At 37.5% G+C, this 21106-nt stretch overlaps 2 protein-coding genes across 13 annotated transcripts in view; one reads left to right on the top strand and one right to left on the bottom strand.

Moving 5' to 3' along the window:
• Positions 1 to 21106, bottom strand: part of GABRD (gamma-aminobutyric acid type A receptor subunit delta) — a 115023-nt gene that overhangs the window by 32230 nt on the left and 61687 nt on the right. For 3 of the 5 annotated variants that reach the window (XM_033007741.2, XM_033007740.2, XM_033007743.2), the window contains exon 4: positions 10726 to 10850. The gene's annotated coding sequence lies outside the window, so the exon portion shown is untranslated. Of the gene's footprint in view, positions 1 to 449; positions 534 to 10725; positions 11144 to 21106 lie in introns of those variants that run through there. The other 2 variants (XM_042794311.1, XM_042794312.1) reach the window with 2 other exon arrangements.
• CFAP74 (cilia and flagella associated protein 74) overlaps positions 1 to 21106 on the top strand; it is a 90560-nt gene that overhangs the window by 41361 nt on the left and 28093 nt on the right. For 6 of the 8 annotated variants that reach the window (XM_042794307.1, XM_042794303.1, XM_042794304.1 and 3 more), the window contains 16 exons: positions 1677 to 1824; positions 2786 to 2876; positions 3256 to 3315; positions 4237 to 4383; positions 5149 to 5247; positions 7100 to 7204; positions 8395 to 8568; positions 9130 to 9240; positions 10418 to 10520; positions 11249 to 11406; positions 13325 to 13535; positions 14173 to 14355; positions 15405 to 15560; positions 16670 to 16788; positions 19943 to 20009; positions 20467 to 20556. In XM_042794307.1, the coding sequence (XP_042650241.1) occupies positions 1704 to 1824; positions 2786 to 2876; positions 3256 to 3315; positions 4237 to 4383; positions 5149 to 5247; positions 7100 to 7204; positions 8395 to 8568; positions 9130 to 9240; positions 10418 to 10520; positions 11249 to 11406; positions 13325 to 13535; positions 14173 to 14355; positions 15405 to 15560; positions 16670 to 16788; positions 19943 to 20009; positions 20467 to 20556 (1995 nt within the window). In that variant the 5' untranslated portion in view covers positions 1677 to 1703. Of the gene's footprint in view, positions 1 to 590; positions 864 to 1676; positions 1825 to 2785; positions 2877 to 3255; positions 3316 to 4236; positions 4384 to 5148; positions 5248 to 7099; positions 7205 to 8394; positions 8569 to 9129; positions 9241 to 10417; positions 10521 to 11248; positions 11407 to 13324; positions 13536 to 14172; positions 14356 to 15404; positions 15561 to 16669; positions 16789 to 19942; positions 20010 to 20466; positions 20557 to 21106 lie in introns of those variants that run through there. The other 2 variants (XM_042794309.1, XM_042794308.1) reach the window with 2 other exon arrangements.

Here is a 21106-nt window from a genome sequence, read left to right as displayed (position 1 = left end):
AGAATAAATATTAAGCTGAAAGTTCACTGGAAATGTGAGGTACCCCGAATCACCCAAGTAGATGGCCAGGCCAGGCTGCCGAGGCATCACCAGTGCTCTCGTCGGGGCAGCCGCCCCCGGATCTTTTAAGTGTCAGTCACCCTTATGTATATTAGAGAACGTGCCAAAAGCTCACAAAAATACATAAAAAGCTCTTGCCAATCAAAACCGGAAAGACGCTGCGTTTCATAGTAGTTCATATTTTAACCTACATCACTAAAAATAAAATAATCATCAAGCAGAAAAAAAAAACAACCACACAACAAAAAAATGATCAACTGCTCAGCTGGTTCAAATCTTTGTAATTCATTGGCTTGAATAAACCCATGAATATCCGCCCTACATCTTGTAATTCTGCGTACTTATAAGACTGCAAATTTAGAAGCGAGAATTTAGACCCAGGCACTCACTGCCGATAAACTGATTCGGTATTTGTCCCCGCAGGCCGCTGCCGGCCCTCACCGCCGCCCGCCCCGGCACGCACCACTGCGCGGGGCGGGGGGTGAGGTGGGCAGGGCACGGCGAGCCGAGCGGGCAGCGTCGCCGCCTTCCTTGTGCGGCTGCAGGGGGGCGGACAGAGGTCGGGCTCTCGGCGGCGCCCCTGCCGCGCCCTGACCGTAGTTTGCTCCGTTGCTGTGGTAACGGGTCTGAGGGGCGGCGGGCGCAGCCACGGAGGGACTGAGGGTGAGAGCGGCGGAGCCGGGTGGGACGGGACGGGGGTCCCGGGGCTCGCCCCCTTGCCCCCTTGCCCCCTCAGCGAGACGGAGCTGTCGTGATCCCCGTCCGGGCGTCTCGCCGTTCCGGTGCCGTATCGTGGAAGCGAGGTGGTTTTCAGTGCCGCGATGGAAGGCCTTCGGGCCTTCCCCCCTCCTGGGGATTTTGGGCTGACTTAATCGAAGTGTTTACCGCGTTGGAGCTGCATTACCTGAGAACAAAGTGGCTTCGCAGAAAGTAGTTGGGCCAATGGCAGCTCCTTTTATGTTTGTGTTACTTTTCAGTGCCACTATCATGCTTAAATCAACCATAGTTTAGGGCAGGAATTCTGTCTTGGTTTTAAGGTGGATCTTACTGTTTAGTTAGTCTATACCATAGTTAAGATTCAAAGGTGTATTTTATCTCTTATTTAATTAGAGAAAACGGATACTTTCTTCTAGTTTATATTTTTGAGTTTCACAGGATTTACATAAATGCACTCAAAGCTGAGCCACCACCTTCATTAAAATTAATCGTATGTACAAGTCTCCATATGAGTAAGATACTGATGAAATGCTCAGCCATGTGGCAGTAAGTCATTCTCGATGACAGAATTTACTGAATTCTAATAAATGGTGTCAACATTTCAGAACAGTTTACTTAACATTGTAGAGCTGCATAAGAATAGTGAGTGGTGTTGCTGGAGTTGTTCCTAACCATTCTGGACAAAGTGATTGCCTAGGTGGATAAAATACATTCAGAAGGGGTTTTTTGTAAGAGATTTATTAAAGTTGGTACTTAAAATGTGTGACTAGTACAAAGGTGTGTGATTGTATCTAGTTACTTCACATGCATTAAGTATTATTTTATCTCTAGATATAGTCACCACTATTGCAAGTTGTTGGGGATTATATATATAAAACATGCGCTTTTCTCTCCCTCAGCTTGCTCATTTTGAAAGAACTATCAGTATGGAAGATAATGAGATCAGTTATAGTAAGGAAGAGGAGCAAAAATCTCTTCTACCATTTCTGGAAGAGGAAGAAAAAGACAAAGCTGGTCGGTTCTCTAATGTGGAAGAACACTGGGAAGGTGAAAATGATGAATCGTTTTGATAACTCACAAAAGACTAACATGCGATTTCTAATTTAGTAGATGGGAACAGTACAATTCTAGGGTTGAATGATATTCTAAGTAAATGCAATAATTCCCATAAGTGTTCTCTTGAATTAGTCTACACAGCTGTAACTAATCCAAATCTAACCCATTATTTCTGTAGCAGTAAATTCTCTACTTCTTACTTTTTTAAGGCATTTTGAGTTAGTTATTGCTGGTAAAGATCTCATATGTGACTGTATGGACTTGATTCAGTTGCTCATACGTTGTCATCCAGTGCCACCTGAAGTGCTCTACACTGTCTCATCTGGCTGCAGAACGGCCCAGGTCTTCCACAGATTCAACTCTCTGAAGATGTTGGCTACTCTAAGATACCTACACTGGCACCAGATAACCGCTATAGGCACCAGATTTCTCTAATTGTGTCCAGAAGTATGTTTCAGTATATTATCTGAGGCAACATACCTACCATTTTACAGATGATTGTGTATGGTGTAGTGCTGAATACTGATCTTTATGGTGAAAGGAGTTCTTAGGTAATTCTCTCACTGTCATTTTCTTGATTGAATAAATACTTAAGTTTCTGTCTTCAGGATAAGGTAATACAAGATAAACATACCAGATTTTTGGCCAAAACCTATCAATACAAAAGCTTTCGCCCTGCCCCCCTCCCCAGTTTTGTTTGGTTTTTGCCCGCATCCATGGGCTTGTTGGTGACACTTCCATAGTGAAAGCAGAGAGCATTTTCCTGTTATGGTTTGCAGGTGTACAATAGTAGTCCTGTGTGTTTTGCCAGGTAAAATTTTTTATAGATGCTGCAGTAATGCTATAAAATATATCCGATTCTCCGTGTTTTGATTCGGCAGCAGGGATACTGGAGTTTTGCATTTTAAAGTTAAAAGTCTGTTTATTAAACTGTTGTTTTAACATCTATTAGAATACAAGCTTGAAGAAGAGCTGGCTGCTGGTGGCAAGGTGGCAAACAAGGATGTTTCTGAAGGAGTTGGAGACAAATCTGATTTTAGCATGTAAATATTTTTTTACAAGTTCTAACAGTAATTTTCTTCCTAGTGTTAATTTACATTTTCAGCAAAAGGTTTGCTGAATTCAGTTATGCATTTTTTTGTCAAATTAGTGGTAGGCAATATAGACCTTTCCACAAAAAAGAAATTAAATTTGTTACTCTTGTTAAAATAATGAGTTGAATAAGATAAAGATAGACTCTGGACACTTCTTAATCTGAAACCATTATAGGTATGTGCACATAACACAATGATTGCACCACATTAATGTGGGCTAATTGGCTCTTCTCAAAGGAGCATTGCACTAACCCATTTACACTTCTAAAACCCAGCCAGCTCTTTGTGGTAATAGTAGTATTATGTTCATATCCCTCTGTGCTTGTAGAACATCAGGAGCTGCTGGAAAAAGAGAAGTTTGTCTACTGAAGAGTATCAGTGTTGGACTGTAAGTTTTTTTAATACATACAGAGGTTTGTACCACTGTGTAAAGTCAGCACAGAATTGGATTGATGATAGATTATTACTATGTTGATTTTACAAGTAGGTGGTACAGCAGATTTATTCCTGAAGAAATAAATTTACATGTAACAGGTCATGAAAAGGAATTAAGTAATTTGAGTGTGGTCTTAAGCAGGTGCTACTGTCTTCACAAAGATCAATGCACAGTTTGGTTTGCTTTGACAAGACTGTTAATCTCTGCCCTAGAATGACCTGGCATAGGGTTATAAAGCATGATGAAAAGCTCAAATAATGTTTATTAAAGTATGTATGTGGGAAGTCGCATAGCACATATGCCTACTGCCAGTAAATGTTGACAGTGTTACTGTTATCAACAGAGAAACTCAAAATACACCAAAATTATTTAAAAGAAGAAAACACTGAAGAAACCCAAACCTTCAGACCTCTTGCTATATGTTTAAGTAGACTGGAATTCTATAGAGATTTGCTCACCCTGCAGACAGATCAGCTCTATATCATCTGTTGTAAACTACTTTAGAATGTTCTCTTTAAAGTTTTAAACTATTGCTCAGGAAAACTAGAATTTGCAAACCCTGGGCATAATGAAGAGGAGCCACTGGCATTTCAAAACAAAGACACGTAATTAATGCATTAAATGCAGGTATAAATGTTCACCATTAGATATCCGAGTCTAAAAATCTTGGTTTAAGTGTTTATATGTAAACTTCTTGTACAGATTATGCTCATTTTTTTCCTTACTTAAACTGGTCATGTTTGTAACAGTTCTGCTAGAATAAAACAAAGAACAATTAACCCACAAATGCGTAAGTGGGTGACGTACAAACCTCACCTAAATTTCCAGTTTCTCATTATGTTTTCATTGTTAATTGTGTGTTTCGATTCAAAGGAAAAACTTGGAACACTGTTTGGGCGATGTTAATAATATTCAGGCTATGAAGTATACAGATAGAATTTGCATATTAACCTTACAGAGGAACCTAAAAGAGCTCAGTGACCTAGCCAAAGAAAAGGAACTTGCAGTCCAAAAGGCCAGGTTAGTGTTTAAGCAAACATAAGCCATTAGCATAAATCACCATCAAATACTGGGATACTCTATCTGTTATAAATATTAGAGTTCATAGATTTTTTTTTTCATTGAAGTTAAGTCATGCAAACATTTGTTTGATATAATATATTCAATATATCCCCAAACCATTGTAAAGAATTAAGGATCAAGGATAAAAATTGTATTTCATTTTTTCAAATATGTAATTAATAATGAATGTTGAAGAAGAGCTGTTTGGTCTGGAAGAATTAGATGCTAATTCATTTCAGTGATGTCTGCACAGTCCTACTGGTTCAGCAATCAGTTGGAAACATCAAGTGCAAAAATCATTGGAAACACTTTATTAACTGTGGTGGGAATGATACATTAGAGTCAGTGAAGTTACATACTTTAAGAGAAGCACCTGCTGTGAGTGTATTGTGATGTTAAGGTCACAAAGATGCTCTTTAGCAGCAGATCTAGCTGAAGAAAGCTAATGTCAAGAGATGCCATTTATGCTGTTGCCCTTTTGGATAGTATCTGAACTATGGATGAAGTCAGAGTAAGCTCCTGTTACTTTGTTTTGGAGAAAATATTTGAAATGAACAAGGGCTTCTGAAGAATCCCATAGTAAGATCTTAAAAAGTGAGGTGATGGTGGGAAATTGGGTGAGTTGAAGGAATCCTAGCTGTGAAACTTGTCCCCAGAAGGAAGAGTTTCATTGGAAAGAGTAAAGAACTTCCAAAATATAAATAATGTGTTTGTTTCTTGCAGAGACAAGCTGAGTACCTGTCAGCTGCGGATCAAGATGCTAGCAAAGCAGCTGGATTATGTAGACATTGAAATGGAGAAAGAGGAGGAGGCTGGCAATGTGTAGGTAGAGGGTATTTCTGAGTACCAAAGGTTACTAGTGTCCACTATGTTATTCTTTTTGCAATTAATGAGATAATCATTGCTGCTTTCACCTCTTCATGTTGTTGAACAGTTGATATAATTTTTAAGCACATATATTAAAAATGTTAATAGATCAGTGATGAAACCCATTAGCATTCTTAGGTTAAGAAGTAACTGCATTAGCTTGGAAGGCTCTTCTGATACGGGATAGTGCACTTTCAGCTGGTGAGCAGAGCAGTGCGTTCACTCCCATGTAGGTGAACACTAATACTGCAGTCACGTTGCAGCTGATGTATTTTCAGCAGTAATTCCTCCTTTTGAAATAAAGAATAATGGTGTATTGGCTTGGGAATCATTGATCTCTATGCTTTCTGGTCTAGAGGTAATATTCTGTTAGGTAAATCAGTGCAGAAAGAGGTGGAAACAGGAGTGGATAGGCAAGAGGCCTATATTTTAAAATAAAAAAATAGGTTATTATAGCAGCCTAGCCAACTACTGTCAGGATTCTCAGGGTCTCAAATCACTTCTATTCAGTATGATGAACCAACTCCAATGTGCTATGGCAGTTTGAGAGGTCATTGGTTTGCTTCTGGTAACTATTCCAATCAGGATTTTTACGTGTATATATATATATATGCCATTTCTTTTTTGTTTGTTTTATGTTTTGAAATGCATGAATGCCTTTCAGGAGTAGTTCTGCATACAGGAGCTGTTCTGAAACACTTTTGCTATAAAGTGGGAGGCAATTTACTGTACTCTTCACATTCGGTTTAAATAGAAAGAAGTGGGTGGCTTGTGTACCAGGAACCAGTGTATTGTGAACAAACTTCACAGCTGCATTTTATGACTTGTGTTAATCTTCAAGTTAGTGTATTGATGAATGATAGAATGATAAAGGTAGGGTAGCTGCCAAACTAGAATAACTGCTTAAAAAAAACAGATGAGTTGAATGCTAATGAGACTCCTGTGATGGGTGCTAGTACTCCCTGTTCAGGATCTCAGAGAGGCAGTCTTGGTAACAAAACCCAACAGACAGAAAAGCACTTAGAAGATGACAAATCAAACTGTGGGGACTAAATATGCAGAAAAACAGCAATTCTCACTTTCTATTATATTTAGCAAGTGAATAGTGAAGTAAGACTTGATAAAGTTCTGTCCCATGAAGCTCACAGGCATTATGTTTTATCAATAATGAAAATATTAGCTACCAATAGCATTACTGATGCCCAATGCAAACATTTTGGAAGTTAGAATAGTAACTGCAGGTAGAAGAACTACTTCCAATTTTCATTTAGAGGAAGGGAGTTTATGTTGAATATAGCCAGTTCACTGGCTGACCCAGTAGTATACTGCCTGCTATTTTTCCTGGGTAGAGAAGACCAAGGAAAATAAGCAGTTGTGTAGCAACAATGCCGTTGTAGGCAGAGTACATGGAATATTGTAATGCCATTGTAAAAGTAAAATTGGTCTAGGTTCTCTAGGCTCACCTAAAGTTACTTTTGTTAATAATACTACTTTTACAAGCTTGAGAAATTAATAGTTGCATTAAGCTACTGGTCAGTGCTTTTGAAATAAATACTCTCTGAATTTCAAGCAATGTGTAATAGTTTAAAGAAAGCTATGCCTTTGAATGAAGAGTGGACACTTGGAAGGCTAGGTAAGAGGCTGCATAAATTAGTGGAATTCTAATACATAAATCTCAGCCTCAAAGCTATTTTTTATTGTTGCTGATCGTGGCGGGGGGCTGGGGCAGGGTGTGTGTGTTGTTTCGTTGGTTTTAACCTTTTTTAGTTCCAATATCTTCCTGAATGTTTCTTTCTAATGTTAACAGTGCAGCTTTGTCCCGCCTTCAGGCAGTGCACAGACGACTGTGCACTGAACTGGAGAAGGAGAAGGATTTTGAGTTGACAATTGCTTTGGCACTAGAAGACAACATGTAAGTGAGGGAATGAGAAAACAGTGTGATGGGAGTCAGTCTTTATGATGTTCCTCATGTTCTGTTTAATGCATTCAAAATTTAATCACTACATAAGTTGCTTGTAAATACTGAACTACATCATTTGAGGTCATGTGAGGTTGACTGCAAGGCAAAGGATCTTGAGAGCAACTTCTAGCCTGACCAGTGCATTGTTTAGGAATTTGGTTGCTGTGGCTCAGCCCCTGAGTTAGTTTTACACACATAAATGAAGTATTGATTTTATTTGGAGTTGTGCATAAATTGTGGACCTAAACAGGTCTCATTTTAAATGGAAAATAAGATGGACTAAAGTAAACCTGTCTGTGATGGTGATCTCTGAATGAACATCAATACTTCTAATTTATGCCTCTTTCTTTGCCTTTTTTAAAGGGCATAAGGGGAAAAATTGAAACTGAGAATGATGGAGACATTGTAGTGGTACCGTGTATTTTTAAGCTAAGCTAGTATTGCTGCTTGTAACTGATTGTTCACAAATCCTATACTACTTATTTATATAAGACAGAATAAAACTGTCTTTTGCAGAAGGCAACAGGCAAGTGTGTTTTTATTTTGGCACCAACGGTACTACTAATGCCACTACATCACAGGTGGAGCACCAGCACAACCTTATAGATGTGATTAACCAAGTGGTTAACAGAATACAGTATGTTCTGCTACAGTGTTGTATAATAGCTGTAAAATGCTTGACTCGTTTATTGTGTGATTATCAATAACTGTATTAATTTCTTTATATGTATCCCTATCATATTGATGTTATTTCAGCAAAGTATAGAAGAATAAAAGCTGTGGCCTGTCCCTTAAGTTTTTTACTGTTGAAGAAAAAGCTATTTTTTTTATTTTTTCGTATTTTCTTCCGAGTAGATGTGTATTTGAGAAATAGAACCTTGAGCTTTATTTTTTTACCTTTTTTTTTTTTTTTGACTGATATTCTTGATGTCTTTAAAATGAGATATGCTATTAGATATGAGCCTTAGTCTGAAAGGTACAGTACCTGTGTCACTATCAGGATATGATTTACAATATAATTTATAAAAATAAACCACGGCTAGATTTTCATTTTCACCATAGAGCCTTACCTACTCAGTAGCCTTAAGTAAGCGAAAGACTGTCAGTATTTCAGTGAAAACAGCTCATGCTTTGTTCTAAAGGCTTGAGATGTGGCATATAGAAACTGAGCAGGGAAAATATGAAATCCTCCATGAACAACTTGAAAAGGCTGAGGAGGAGCTAGAGATGCAATACCAAGAACGAGCAGAAGTGCGGATTTGGAAGGAAAAAATAGCAGCACTGCAAGCAGAAGAAAATCGTCGGGCTAGAGAAAAGTAAGCGCCTATAAGTCAGACTGCTTCCTTTCTCTCTATTATTTTTAGCCAATTCACTATTTCAGGTGTTGAGAAGATGAGCTAATTTAAATACTAGTGGTATTGTGTTCCTTAGTTGGATGTTGCTTCAGGAATATTTTATGAGGAAATGGAATTAAAATAAGAATTGCTCCCAGTCTTGCAGTTATGCAGGTAGAGACTTCTGATCTAGGAAATAAACTTGCCAGAGACAAAAACTCTGAATGCTTTTGGTCAAAGGAACTGAAGTTTGTTAGATCAGACTAACTGCATGTGTCTGCATTGTTGGCTGCCAGGACATTCTGAACTTATGATCAAATTCATCGAGATTTCTTGGAGAGAAAGTGAACACCAGTGTATCAGTTTGTCTATAGGTTTTGTGAAAACAACAGACGATAGGGGGGTGGGAGGGAGGGCATGTGGAGACTAATGTCCTCGTTTCAGCACATTTTAATTAACTCCCCAACCCCACCCTCAGATGTCATTGTGGTGGAATCAAGTCCTTAGTCCTGCTACAGCTGTTGATTTGCCTGTGTTTTGCAGAAAAGAGGAGGAAGCCCATAAAGAATATGAAGAAATGCATAAAAAAATACTTGAAGATGCCAAAAGGAACCATGAAAAAGCAGTCTCGTTCCTGAGAAAAAGCATAGCAAGGTTGTTGTTCACTCTTCTGTCATTGTAGAGTCTCTGGTTTACAATACTTTATCCTTTAGTCTTTGAAAAATAAGAAATTTTTTGCTAGGTGTATCTGTTAAACTTGGAAATCTTCTGCCACAGTACAAGTGGTGTGAAGCATTCAAATCTTACATGGCACAAAAGGGCTTAGAAAGAAGAAAATCCACTTACTGTCCTAGTATGGTCTTCAGGCTCTGTAGCTGAAGGGACGGACTACTTGTAGCCATTACTAATGATTTGAAACATTTCCTATATATGTGTGTGCCATTAACTGAAGTAGTATAACTAAATTCCAGGTTTGAAAGTTGCACTCTACCATTCTGTATTCCATCTGAAATGTGGTAAAAAAGCTTCCTTGCTGTCTGGTAAAATTGGTTGATAGGGCGTTTCCTTGTGCTCTTTTTGTGGTTGGTGGTAAATTAAAAGTTCTCTTCGTAGGTTTATGTTTACATAATTACTGTGGTGTTGAATTATTTTGCTACTAAAGGAACTGTGAACATTTGTTACTTACTTTTACTTGTATATTAGGACATAATTGAAAAAATGATTGAAATAATTGTTCTGTTTCAGTGTTGGTTTATTTTTCATTAGACGGCGTGTGCAAACTTTTAATAATTAAGAAAAACAGATTTTTTTTCCCTGTGCAATATATCAAATGTATCAAGATTTCTAACATTTTTTCTAGTTTACCATTATATTAGCTGGAATACTCTCCAGCTTGATTCATGCCTGCATATTTCTAGCTTTTAGAGTTTCTAGTGTTTATTTTTAGTGTGGGTACAAATGGTTGGCTTGTGTAAAGTTCACTGTATAATTGTTTAGGTATTGGTTATATGAGCAACACCTGAATTCTTGTTTTATTTTAGCAACTAAACATATGTCATAATGTGGAACACATTCTTCATATTCAAAAAAAAAAAAAAAAAGTTGTTGAGCAAACTAGTTGAAAGCCTGTTGGCACTTGTAACTTGAGCAGTACCATATATAGAAGAGTCTTCCAACTGTTCCACTTTACCCACACCCAGTATCATAGTAAACACAGAGGCTTACAGGAAGAATGTTTGGTGACATTGACAATTACTACTTGTCAGGTTAAACATTCTAATACTAAAAGCTTTCCAGGATACGAGCCTGAAAGATTTTACTTTGCTTACAGAATTCATGAAAAAAATGCAAAGGAAGAAGTGAAAACTCAGGAGCATATGGAGAGAAGGATACAAGCTGTGCTTTCCCTGAAAAACAGCATAACTTCCAATAGGGTACTGCTGTTGTGGCTTAGATGGGGAATGAAGAAATTAATTTCTTAGGCTGCTAGGTTTTAGTGCAAGTAATTTCAGTTTTCATTGCAGAATTGTTGTGTGATATTGTCAGATCACCGACCAAATCACTTGAATCTGGGGAGAATTTAACTACGGGAGTAATGGTGTTAGATTTGTATGGGCAGGTTTTGACACTTCTACTTACGCAGTTTATTCTGTCCACAGTCCAGTTGTTCTGGTAGGGTAACTCTCTTGAAAATAATGAATAACAAATTCTCTGGAAGGTCAGCCAGAAGCATTTCTAGTTATTTAGATCCCAATGCAGAAATACTTCATATGGAGAAAATAGACAGAAGAAAAACAGTTACTTAAGAAATAATGTCAATTAAGAATTTCTGAGCTATGTTACTTTGCTCTTCTACTTAAGTCCTGTAGAATCTGAGGGAATGGTCTTAATACTGATTTGATTAGAACTGTATCTTTTCACATTGCTTTACTGAGTAGCATTTCAGGGGCAGGCTAGAAGGGTGAAGAAGTAGCCCTGACCTAGTCAGAGCTTTCTGCATTTCGGCACACCATGACTACTGTGTGTATGAAACCCAATAAGTTCTACTTTGGAGAAATCTACCACGAATTTATACTTAGATAGGGGGACCAACACTAGATTCTCTGTTATATATTCTTTAATATGTGGATCAAATATGTAATTGGTTTGTGTGGCTTCGTAGGAAAAACTCCAAGCTCTCCAGGCTTGGAAAAAAGCAATGGCCTTTGAGGCAAAGAAGCAGGAGATGAAAATCAGGGAAGCTATCCTAGCAGAAGGAGGCAATGTTGCCAAGGAAATTTTTCTCCATAAGCGACTGCTAGAGCATGAAAAAGAGAAACAGTAAGTATTCATATCTCTGTCAAACTCTCAGCTACTTACTGATGCTCACGCAAGAATGTATTGGAGCTCTTAATCAGATTCTGAAAACAAAACAGCTATGGTACTGTCTCAAGGGAGTGAACTCATCCTTATACTCTATTTGTATAGTCTGTTTTAAGCAACTTGAACTTCTAGCTTAGGTGTATTATTCAGAAAACCAAAGTTAGGAGCCCAGGTTCTACAACTTGTGCAAAGATGAACCACTTCAGGAGGGAAATTAAGTGAACCTAAACTGGATGCCTGAAGTAACCGTACTTTTTCATTTCCTGATCGCTGTCCCTATAAAAAGCGAAAAGCTTTCTTAGGCCTGTAGAGACACTCGGGAAGATTGCACTGCAGTAAGGTCAGAAGCAAGGTACTCTCCTTTGTGCTTTTTTTTAATTGAAACTAAAGCAATGTAGCAAAGTTGATAGGAATGTGCCCCTATCTCATTTGCTCCAGTGCAAAGCTTATTTTTTTTTTTTAACCACTTATGAATTTGAGCTAAGATACCAAACAGAGTGTGGCTGAGGTACGCGTTTCTGCATGCTGGCTCTGCTACAAGAGCAGTAACCTGTAGCAAATGTTAGAGATTTAATAAGGAAAGGTTCAGTAAGTCTTAAGTTTTGATGAAATAAAGCTGCATTCTTGATGGCTGCGTAACACCACTTCTGCTATCCCTAAATACGTTCTAAAAATCATGTTAATAAGATAATCATATAAATTTGTAGAGATCTGCTGGAAATATCCAACTCTATTTCAGTTTAATCCTTTTCACCTTGCTTGCTTTCTCCCTTTCACTGTTTCCCTTTGCAGGCCACGGGAGAGCAGTTTGTTAGTCTCAATGTTAGCTGTGTCATGTTTCTCACAGCAGTTCTTTTCTAATTTCAGCTACCATTTTGCTAATCTGCTGAAGAACTGCTTAGTTATTTCTCCCAGGGCTCTGCCTGTCTCCTTTTCTCTGAGTATATTTCAGCCTGCATATATATTTCTGAATTATCTGGAAAAGAAAATAACTCTTTAGTCATTAAAACCATTGTGTCATTAATTTGTATATCACCTGTAGAAAGATTCATAAAAACAAGAACTGATCCTAGGAACAGAGGATGGCTTTATACTTAAGGCAGATAGCACTGGGAGTCATTCTTATGTCTTTGTAACCATGATTAATTTCTTTGTACCATGATTTTCCAAAAATATAGTATAAATACCGTGCCATTTATCTGCTGCAATGGGGCATCACGAGGCTAAATTCAAACATTGAAGTGCTTCAGTAGGCAGTACCCTGTATTTAAATGAGAGGTGATATTTTCTTTGCTGCAATTTAGAATCAGTAATTATCTATATGGGTTATTTGAAAAGGTGAAAGTCTATATAAAAAGCCATCATTAGTGTGCATAATATTTGTTGCAGAAAACTGTGTATTAAACTGCTGGTATTAAGACTGTAATTAAATTATCTACTGTCACTTTGTCACGCTACCCGGTGTGTCATGGAATTTGTAGTTGTACATAGCTTTGAATTCATATCTTCCAAGTTCAGTACTTTTGTCTTTAACCATTCTTCCTCCCTTTATTAAATCCACTGCATTTTAGATAGGCAGTTTTCTTTAAATAGCTAACTAGGTTAGGAAAATTATTTTAACATTTTGTTTTCAGTAGCAATGATTGGTATGCTTTGTCGACTCCTCAACTTCTAAAACACTGTAATTGAGTATATTTAGTCTGCAAAAATGTATAAATAGCCTCTGAATCTCCTGGTATCTTGACATAAATTAGCACTGCACCCAATTTAAAGACTTTCCATTTAGCTTAAAGGCTCAAAAGAAACTGGACTGTAGTTAATATTATTAGCAAACAGCCATGGTTGGTTTAATATTTCTTACAACATTGGATTACAGAGCTGCTAGAGAACAGCAAAAATCAAGAAAAATTGAGATTGTATCGCGAATTTTGAAAGAAAAAGCTGCTATTCACAAGCAGAAAAAAAGTCAGCCCTGTACTAAGTCAATTAAGGGTGGTGGTAAACTTGAGGGGTCTTTCCGGTGGAGAATGAAAACATGGCAGTATATTGAGAAGACCTGCAAACATTCAGCTGGAGCAATATCACAGGTAAACAGAGGCCAAAGAATTAACTGTCTTCACATGTATTTTTTGTCCCAGACATGGGCCAGTGAATTCTTTTGCCTGTGTATAGCACAGGTTATAACCAAATACCAGACAGTGCAGAACAAGTGGGGAGTAATTTCTCCATTAGACTGTTAGTCTCCCTTTTCTTGATTGTTGGTACCTGTATGAATCAAGACACTGTCCTGTTTGGTGTGGGAGGGTTTTTAAGGGCATTTGTAAGAAGAGGTGAATTTTCAAAGACATGAATTGCAACAGGCATCAAAACCCATGCAAAGTACCCTCACTTCCTGTTTAATTACCTTCATCCCTGAGTAAGTTTCAGATTCAGATCAGTTTGACAGCCCAAGAGCAATGTTTCCACTGTATTAGAAAGGAGAGAGTGGTTCTCTCTAGAGATGAGCCTCCTGGATTTTTTTTTTTTTTTTTCACCTGCTCAGTATTCCAGGGAGTCTGTATTCAGTATCTTAAGAAGGGTTCGACCTAAGTTGTCATCTTTGGTCTCTGAGCTTTATAGACTTGTCATTTTTGTATGAAAAGATTTCCTCAGAAACTGTTAACTGTTGAAATAAGTGTCCTTTAATAATTTTTAACTGTATCTTCAAAACTTCTTTCACAAAAGTCATGGTGCTCTTCATCAGCTGGTTCTTCAGCTAGTGAGACAACTGCTTCTGTAGGAGAGATTTCTGAAAAAATACCCCACGATGTGCTCTGTGAAAGTGATGAAGATGGGAAAGAGGGATATGAGACCCTAATAGAACCAGAGTTCCCAGGACTTTGGAGTCAGGAATGTGACTTGCACAAGGTAGGTGTTGTGATATCTGTTATTAGAAATAGAAAAGAAAAAAAAAAAAGGATGAGATCCTTTTGTAATTGACTCATTGTAAAGTTAGTCTTTACAAAGTTTTGACAGTATCCATAAAAGTATCTTAGTGGATTAGAAAAGTTTCATTTGCCTCTCTAGTAGTTGTAGATATCGGAAGTAGTGACACTGGTAAGGGCTGTTCTGGGAACCTTACTTAATAATTACCTATTTTGCAGTTAAAATGCAGACTGTATTACATAGATTTAGAGATTCAGATGTGAGCGTATGACCAGAGTAATTGCTGTTTGACGCTATTCTTGTGGTGTTTGTTGTCTTACAGAAAAAACAGTACTTAGTTTTAATTCAGATATGTGAAGACATACATCATATCGTTTTCACTTGTTCCAGTTTTAAAAAAAAATAAACATGACTTTCTGTTGAGTTGGCAACACAAATGGCTTTATGTGTAAACAACTGTTTTCGTACCATACTAGGCAAAGAAAAGCATATCTTCTAGCAAAATAATAGTATTCTATACTCTAAATAGAAGTAAATCATGCGCTCTTACAGAGTGGCGTTGTGTAGTTAAGATCTTAATTGTTATTCCAAGGTATACTTGCATCTACTGCTTTTTTGAGATGTTGAAGACCTTTAAGAGCAGACTTTCTAATCAGTCAAAAAGAAATAATGTCAGTACATATTCATATACTGACATGAAAGAAGCACTGGACCGTAACCGAAATGTTCCAGTGAAGTTAGATGATTTTTTTTTTCTGAACGTTTAAGAAGTTGAGCGGAAAAAACTCAGTGCAGAACTGCCATTAGAAATACTATATCATAGTGTGGGATGATTAGCTACAGAACAGACAGCTGAGAATAACTTAAATACTTCATATAGAAGTTGTGAGGCAGAGTTTCATCTGGAGAGAAAGACAAAGGTTGGCCAGATACTAAGAGGTTCCATTTGCAGACTTTTCTACTTTGGGCTATGGATTCTGTGATCACGCATACTTACAGTCATGGTGTTTTTTACTGATGGTCCTTATTAGGTATCCAGAGAAGAAATGGATCCAAAAGTGAAAAAAGACATTTTTGAGAAAAAAATGGAAGAGTACCGAACTGGAATTTTTCACAAACAAATAGTGTCTGGTCATGAACGTAAGGGATGTACTTTCTATAGTAAACCAAGGTGCATTCATTTCAAGGTTAGTGGCCATTCTGCACAGGATCTATAAAGGTAATGTATGTATCTGCTGTATACATATACTGATGTCTTGATGAAAATTCTGTTGCACTGGGAAGAAAAAAAAATGATTGTCTTTAGTAGGTCTCTAGTCAAACCTGAAACAGTACTTGCCTTTTCTCTAGCAATTTCTTCGGTGAGTTATACCCAGATTAAATAAACTACTTAGTTTTACTCCGTAGTTCTAAATTAGAAACTGCTTCCTTTACTTAGGTGTATTTAATTACTGTAAGAAAGGTGAGCAAAATGATAAAACATCTTGTTAGACTGAGTTCTATGTTTTTTAAAAGGCAGCATAACTCTGACTTTGATATTGTTTGTATGTACATTATAACTATAACATAATGTCCTTCAATCCAGTTAGGATTTCAGTTTGCAAGGGATCGTCATATTCTACTGGTCATGAGGAAACTGAGCTGCAGTTTATCTCTGTCTTATAATTAACAAGTGTACTGTGAGAAAGTGTAACATTGTGCCTTGTTCTTCTCTGCACTTGATGCTGGTGTGGTGCATCCGGCAAGTGTCTGTGTCAGAGAAATGCTGCCAGGCTGCCTGCAGGACTCTCTTTGTCTGTGTGCTAACAAAGTGCCTGGCTGTACAGCTTGCAGGGCGTTCTGGTTTTATCAGGAGCTGGGAGCCTGTGCCTTGCACAGAAAAGGCAGATCTGCTTTGAAAGCCAGTGGCACCCAGCTCTGTGTTCAATAAAATCTGTATTGTCTTTGTCACGCACAGTCTAAATTGTTAATAATTCTGTTAGACCATGAATGTGACATCATGTCTTTGGCATTTACTGGAGGAAAATTTACAGAGCAGCTTGGTGCATTAGCTGTGCACAGACCCAGGTGATGTTGCCCTGCCCATGAAGTGTGAGTTCCTGGCTTTCTAGGCAGTGTGTTTTAAAACCCGGGAGCAAGGCGATGCTTTATGGGTTTATGCAATACTCTGCACACAGGCCTCGGATCCCGGTAGGGACTGTGAGCACAACTGTGGTAAAAGGAGCTGGTTTTGTCATTATATGCGAAAATGCTACTACTTGTAATTCACACCACCTGATATGTTTGGTATTCCAAGGATTTTGATGTTGGCCAAATCTACAAAAAGAAGATAGTTTTGATAAATGCATCCTCCAGTGTTAATTTCTGCAGACTAGTGGGAATCAGTGAATGGCTCAAGGACTTCATCAGTGTTCAGTAAGTAAAATTCACTGTAGACTAGTTGCTTATTTTACCTTTATACCACAACAGAAGATGTAACCAAATGCAATAGCAAATTAAATTGATTTCAGTAAATACATCTAAATTATTTTATTCCATTCTTGTGTGATGAGAAAAGGAGCTGTGTCTGAGCTGAGGAGTAAGAGGCTTACTGAGCTTGTGCTGCATGTTGTTGGTTTCTGTAGTGGTGATAGTCAGGGCCCAGTCCCGAATCTGTGGAAAGCAATATAGACCTGTGGTAACTGCCAGCCCTGAACACGTAGCAATTCAAAAATGTCAGACCCTTTTAAAAAAGGGAAAAGGTTCTCTTTGTAGGTACAAAGAAGTAAAGGAGGACCCAAGCATTTTCCTAGGCCACCACAAGGGCCTTTAAGCCTAGGCAAACCTCTTTTACCAGCTGCCATCCTTCATAGCATGATTCAGACTAATTTCCAGATTACTGCTGAAGTTTAAATGTGAAGAATCTGATGAAATAATCAATCTCAGAGCAAAGAGCATGTAAATTGAAATCCTGTGGTCTTTTCCATCAGTTTGTTCATATAATCCTGATGACAGGTTACATAATGAAGTATTCTGTCCAGTTGGAGAGATTGCAAATTAATCTCGGTTTAACTATATTGATAGTTTTATTTGACTGTTTATAAATATGCAAATGGAAGTCTCCCCAGTTTGTTTATTTGTAAGAATAATTCAGAGACTACCTTTCGCTGGAGATAATCCAAGCCTTTAAAAATATAAAATACTACTTTTCACAACCTGCCTGTATCTAAAAAATCTGGTCAAGAAAGTAATATATTTACTTGAAACTGTCAAACAAAAAAAAATATTGATTGTAGTTTAGCCTAAAAGTGAAAAAATGCTAAAGCTCTTGTTTGTGTGTAAGTGAAGCTTATTGACGAATAGGAGACATCGGAGCAAATTGATCTGACTTACATAAAAAGTTCAGGTTTCAACTCTTACAGCTGACTGACCTGAAGAAACCATTGCGGTGGCTGTTGAATCACACCCCGGTGAAATGAACCTGTTGTATCGCCACAGGAACTGATTTTGAACTCCTGACATGGTTTTAAAGCTCCCTACCCACAGCCGCTTTGTAGGGATAGATGCACTTGGAATTTTTAGCTAGCTTGATAAGAGAAGTTGTGGGGCATAGTTAAGCCTTTCCTTGCCCACTTAGTCCCCGTATGAGCACACTGGAATGGGAACGTCCTACGGTTCTTGAGTGCGTGTAATCACCTGAGAGCTGTGAAGTCAGAATTCAGCTGCTGTAGATCTTGGTAAAGATGTTTAGCGCTTTAGTCACAGGCTAAGGGCGATGCATGACTGACCACCACAGAGCAGAGCACTTAAGCTTTTAAACTTGCTCTGGTGCTCGGCTGAATATAAATGTAGTTCTTTGCTTGTTTTGAAATCATGTCTGTAGATTTAATTTTGACCTGCTTGTAATATGTGTTTAATTTCTATTACAAAGTCTGAAGCTACTAATCTTCTGGCAAAATGGGGGATTTTTCCTCCTCTGAGTGATCTTTAATTTTCTCATTGGACAGTTACATGAGCGATTACAGATTTTAAATCATCACCTCTGCTTTGTGACCAAAAATGAAACAAACCTTTCTGAAAGGCCTGTGTCTTTCATTGATACAATTGCCTCTTAAGGTATTCTCCAAATGCACATTAAACATCAGGTATTGTGAGTAGAACGAGTCAGTGATTTTTTGATGTCTGATGATTTAATTCAATTTTTTTTTTCAAATAGGTTGGTTAGCCATACATACATTTGCCAGATAGATAGCTAGCAAAAATAATCTATAGATTTTATTATCCATTGTCATATTATTACTAATTTGAACAGTACAGATGAGATTTGTAGAGATTGATTTTACACTGCATAATGCTAATCTCTTCTGGAGTAGTACCATGCATAAACTGTTACGAAATAATTTTACCAAGTATTTGAAAATACTCAGTACCTCTAAGTGTTGTCATGGTATCAGCTATCCTCTAAATCACAAGCACAGACATAATGCTTGAGAACTGTTACGAGTGACAGATGCCAATAAAAAGCTGTATTCCAGTGGTTAAAATGAACATTATTACATCTCCATGCAATATGAGTTTGTTCTTAGCATAGTGGTTCTCTGTGTGTTTGGCAGCCTATGCTCTAAATAATAAATATTTTTGCAAGGTGATATTTGAAATAGAAGGAGCTATTCCTTAAAGTCTTTCTCAGGAGAAACTGCTAGTGATCTGTTCTGGCGGTCAGTATACAGATGCTTATTTTCCCATTCCCATTTTAAGCTCCTGAATTCTCAACAGGGTTTCCCTTTTCTGGTTGAAAAATGTTTCATCTTGCTTTTGTTTGGTTTTCATTTTGTTTTGATAAAATTGTGATTAGCATGGATGTTCTGTGTTCTGGTATGGCCCAGTTCGCTTAGGTATTGCTGTGACTAACAACGTTTAGTTGTCTATTTTATCTAGCTTCCTTTCTGTTTCTGTCAGGCAGAATAGGTCTCCAGTAGTGCCTTAATTTCATCTAGAGTGCAGCTGTGAGATTTCTTGTCTTCTGATGGGCACTTTGCTTGCATCACAGAGACCATGAAATGAGGCATTGAAATGAGTGGCAGTTTCTATTCAAGATAATTTTGATACAGTTTGCAGCAAGCAGCACATTCTCTAATCGTTTGCAGCTACCTTCTTTATTTTTCCTCTTCATTTTGTGTTTGGACAGGACAGATGTTAGAGCAACACTCAAAATGGGTAATGGGAGAAGACTGCTTCCTAGTTGTTAGAACAGGCAATTGATCCACCCTGTTCACGATGATACTATTGTGCCTCCGCTTCACCTGTTTGGCTACAGTCTCTTTGCCTGTAGTGCCAAGGCAATAATTACCGCCTTTTAAAAGCACTTTAATACTTTCTGAATAAAACCTCAATAAAGAATCATCTTTTGTAGTTTTACAATTACAGCAGGGTTCTGTAGCTTTTCATTAACCTGTCAATCATTCTGACTTTTCCAAGTAATTAATCTAAGTGAGGGAAGAAAAATAAATCTTGCCATTGTTACTACAGTAGGAGCTGGATGTTTCAAACATAGCTTTAATTTGGAATTTTATGTTAACTATCTCCATAGTTTTGACCCACCTGGCAAAATGCCTGCTGGAATGTCCTGTGAAATGGTGGTAACCTTTAAACCAATGGTAAGTGCACCTGAGTGCTAAATTACACAATGATGAGAATCCTAGTATAATCCACTAGGCTGGTTAAAAACATAATTAATTTAGTTTCTTAACTGTTAACAAGAAAACAAACTACATTTCTAGGAAAGGTACTGTGGTACTTGGACAACTATGTGCACGTTCAAGCTCTGTTAAGGTGTAGTAAGGCATATTCTAAGGGCACATTTCAGAAAAATGCCTGTTGCTAAATATTCTTGCAGTATAACTTGAAACTTACTGCAAAAAAAAAAGATTTATGATATTTCCTAGCTAAAGCTAACCAGGCAGTTACCAAACACTGGTTTAGAGCATAGGTGTAGAATCGGTACAGATACATTTTAATATGTTACTCAGAATGAGTGAAAATATTTTTCATCAGACTACAGAGGCTAAATCTTTGCAGATTACTTGGTTGAGGTGTTTTGCTTTTGTTTTCTAGATAAATGAACCTCTGGAAGGAGAAGTCATGTTTATGGCACAGACAGGTTCTTTTTCTGTTCCATTGAAATGTACAGCCAAGAGATGCATTGTAAGTGACTTTTTTAACGTAGATTCAGTCAGTATTAACAACAGCAAGACAAAATGTGAGATGGCATATTGAAAATGTGAGAAGGCATATTGAAAATATTCAGCAATGTGTATTTATATTTCATTCTTTTTTTTTTTTTTTTCCTTTTCAATGGAGAGTCTTTTTCCAGAAAATTATTAATTGTTTAGCTTCCCAGATTACACCAAGATTTCTACAAAATTATCTCAATGGATTTACTTAACCATGAATTGTAACTTTAGCTTCAGAGTGGAATTAACTGAAGTAGCAGTTGATGACACAATGTTATGTTGTAAAGGAAGGGGAGAGAAATGGTGGCTGGAAATAATCTGTCTTTTCTCCTTGTAATTTTTTGAAGTTCCATCTCAGACCTGCAGTAGCTCATTCTTAACTTCAATTTTCTATGTAGACAAAAATCAAAATATGGCAATATCTTTGTATCTTTTCTGGCATTTATAAAAACCGTATAATCTCTCTTTCAGCATCTCAAAATCTTTTTGAGCATTCTATGCTGATTTTTAAGCGAAGAACA

Source organism: Tyto alba, unplaced genomic scaffold (assembly GCF_018691265.1).
Source record: "Tyto alba isolate M040663 unplaced genomic scaffold, T.alba_DEE_v4.0 Super-Scaffold_20000042, whole genome shotgun sequence".
NCBI classification, from domain to species: domain Eukaryota; kingdom Metazoa; phylum Chordata; class Aves; order Strigiformes; family Tytonidae; genus Tyto; species Tyto alba.
Note: the sequence above shows the minus strand (reverse complement) of the source record. Positions and strands in the feature narration are given on the sequence as shown.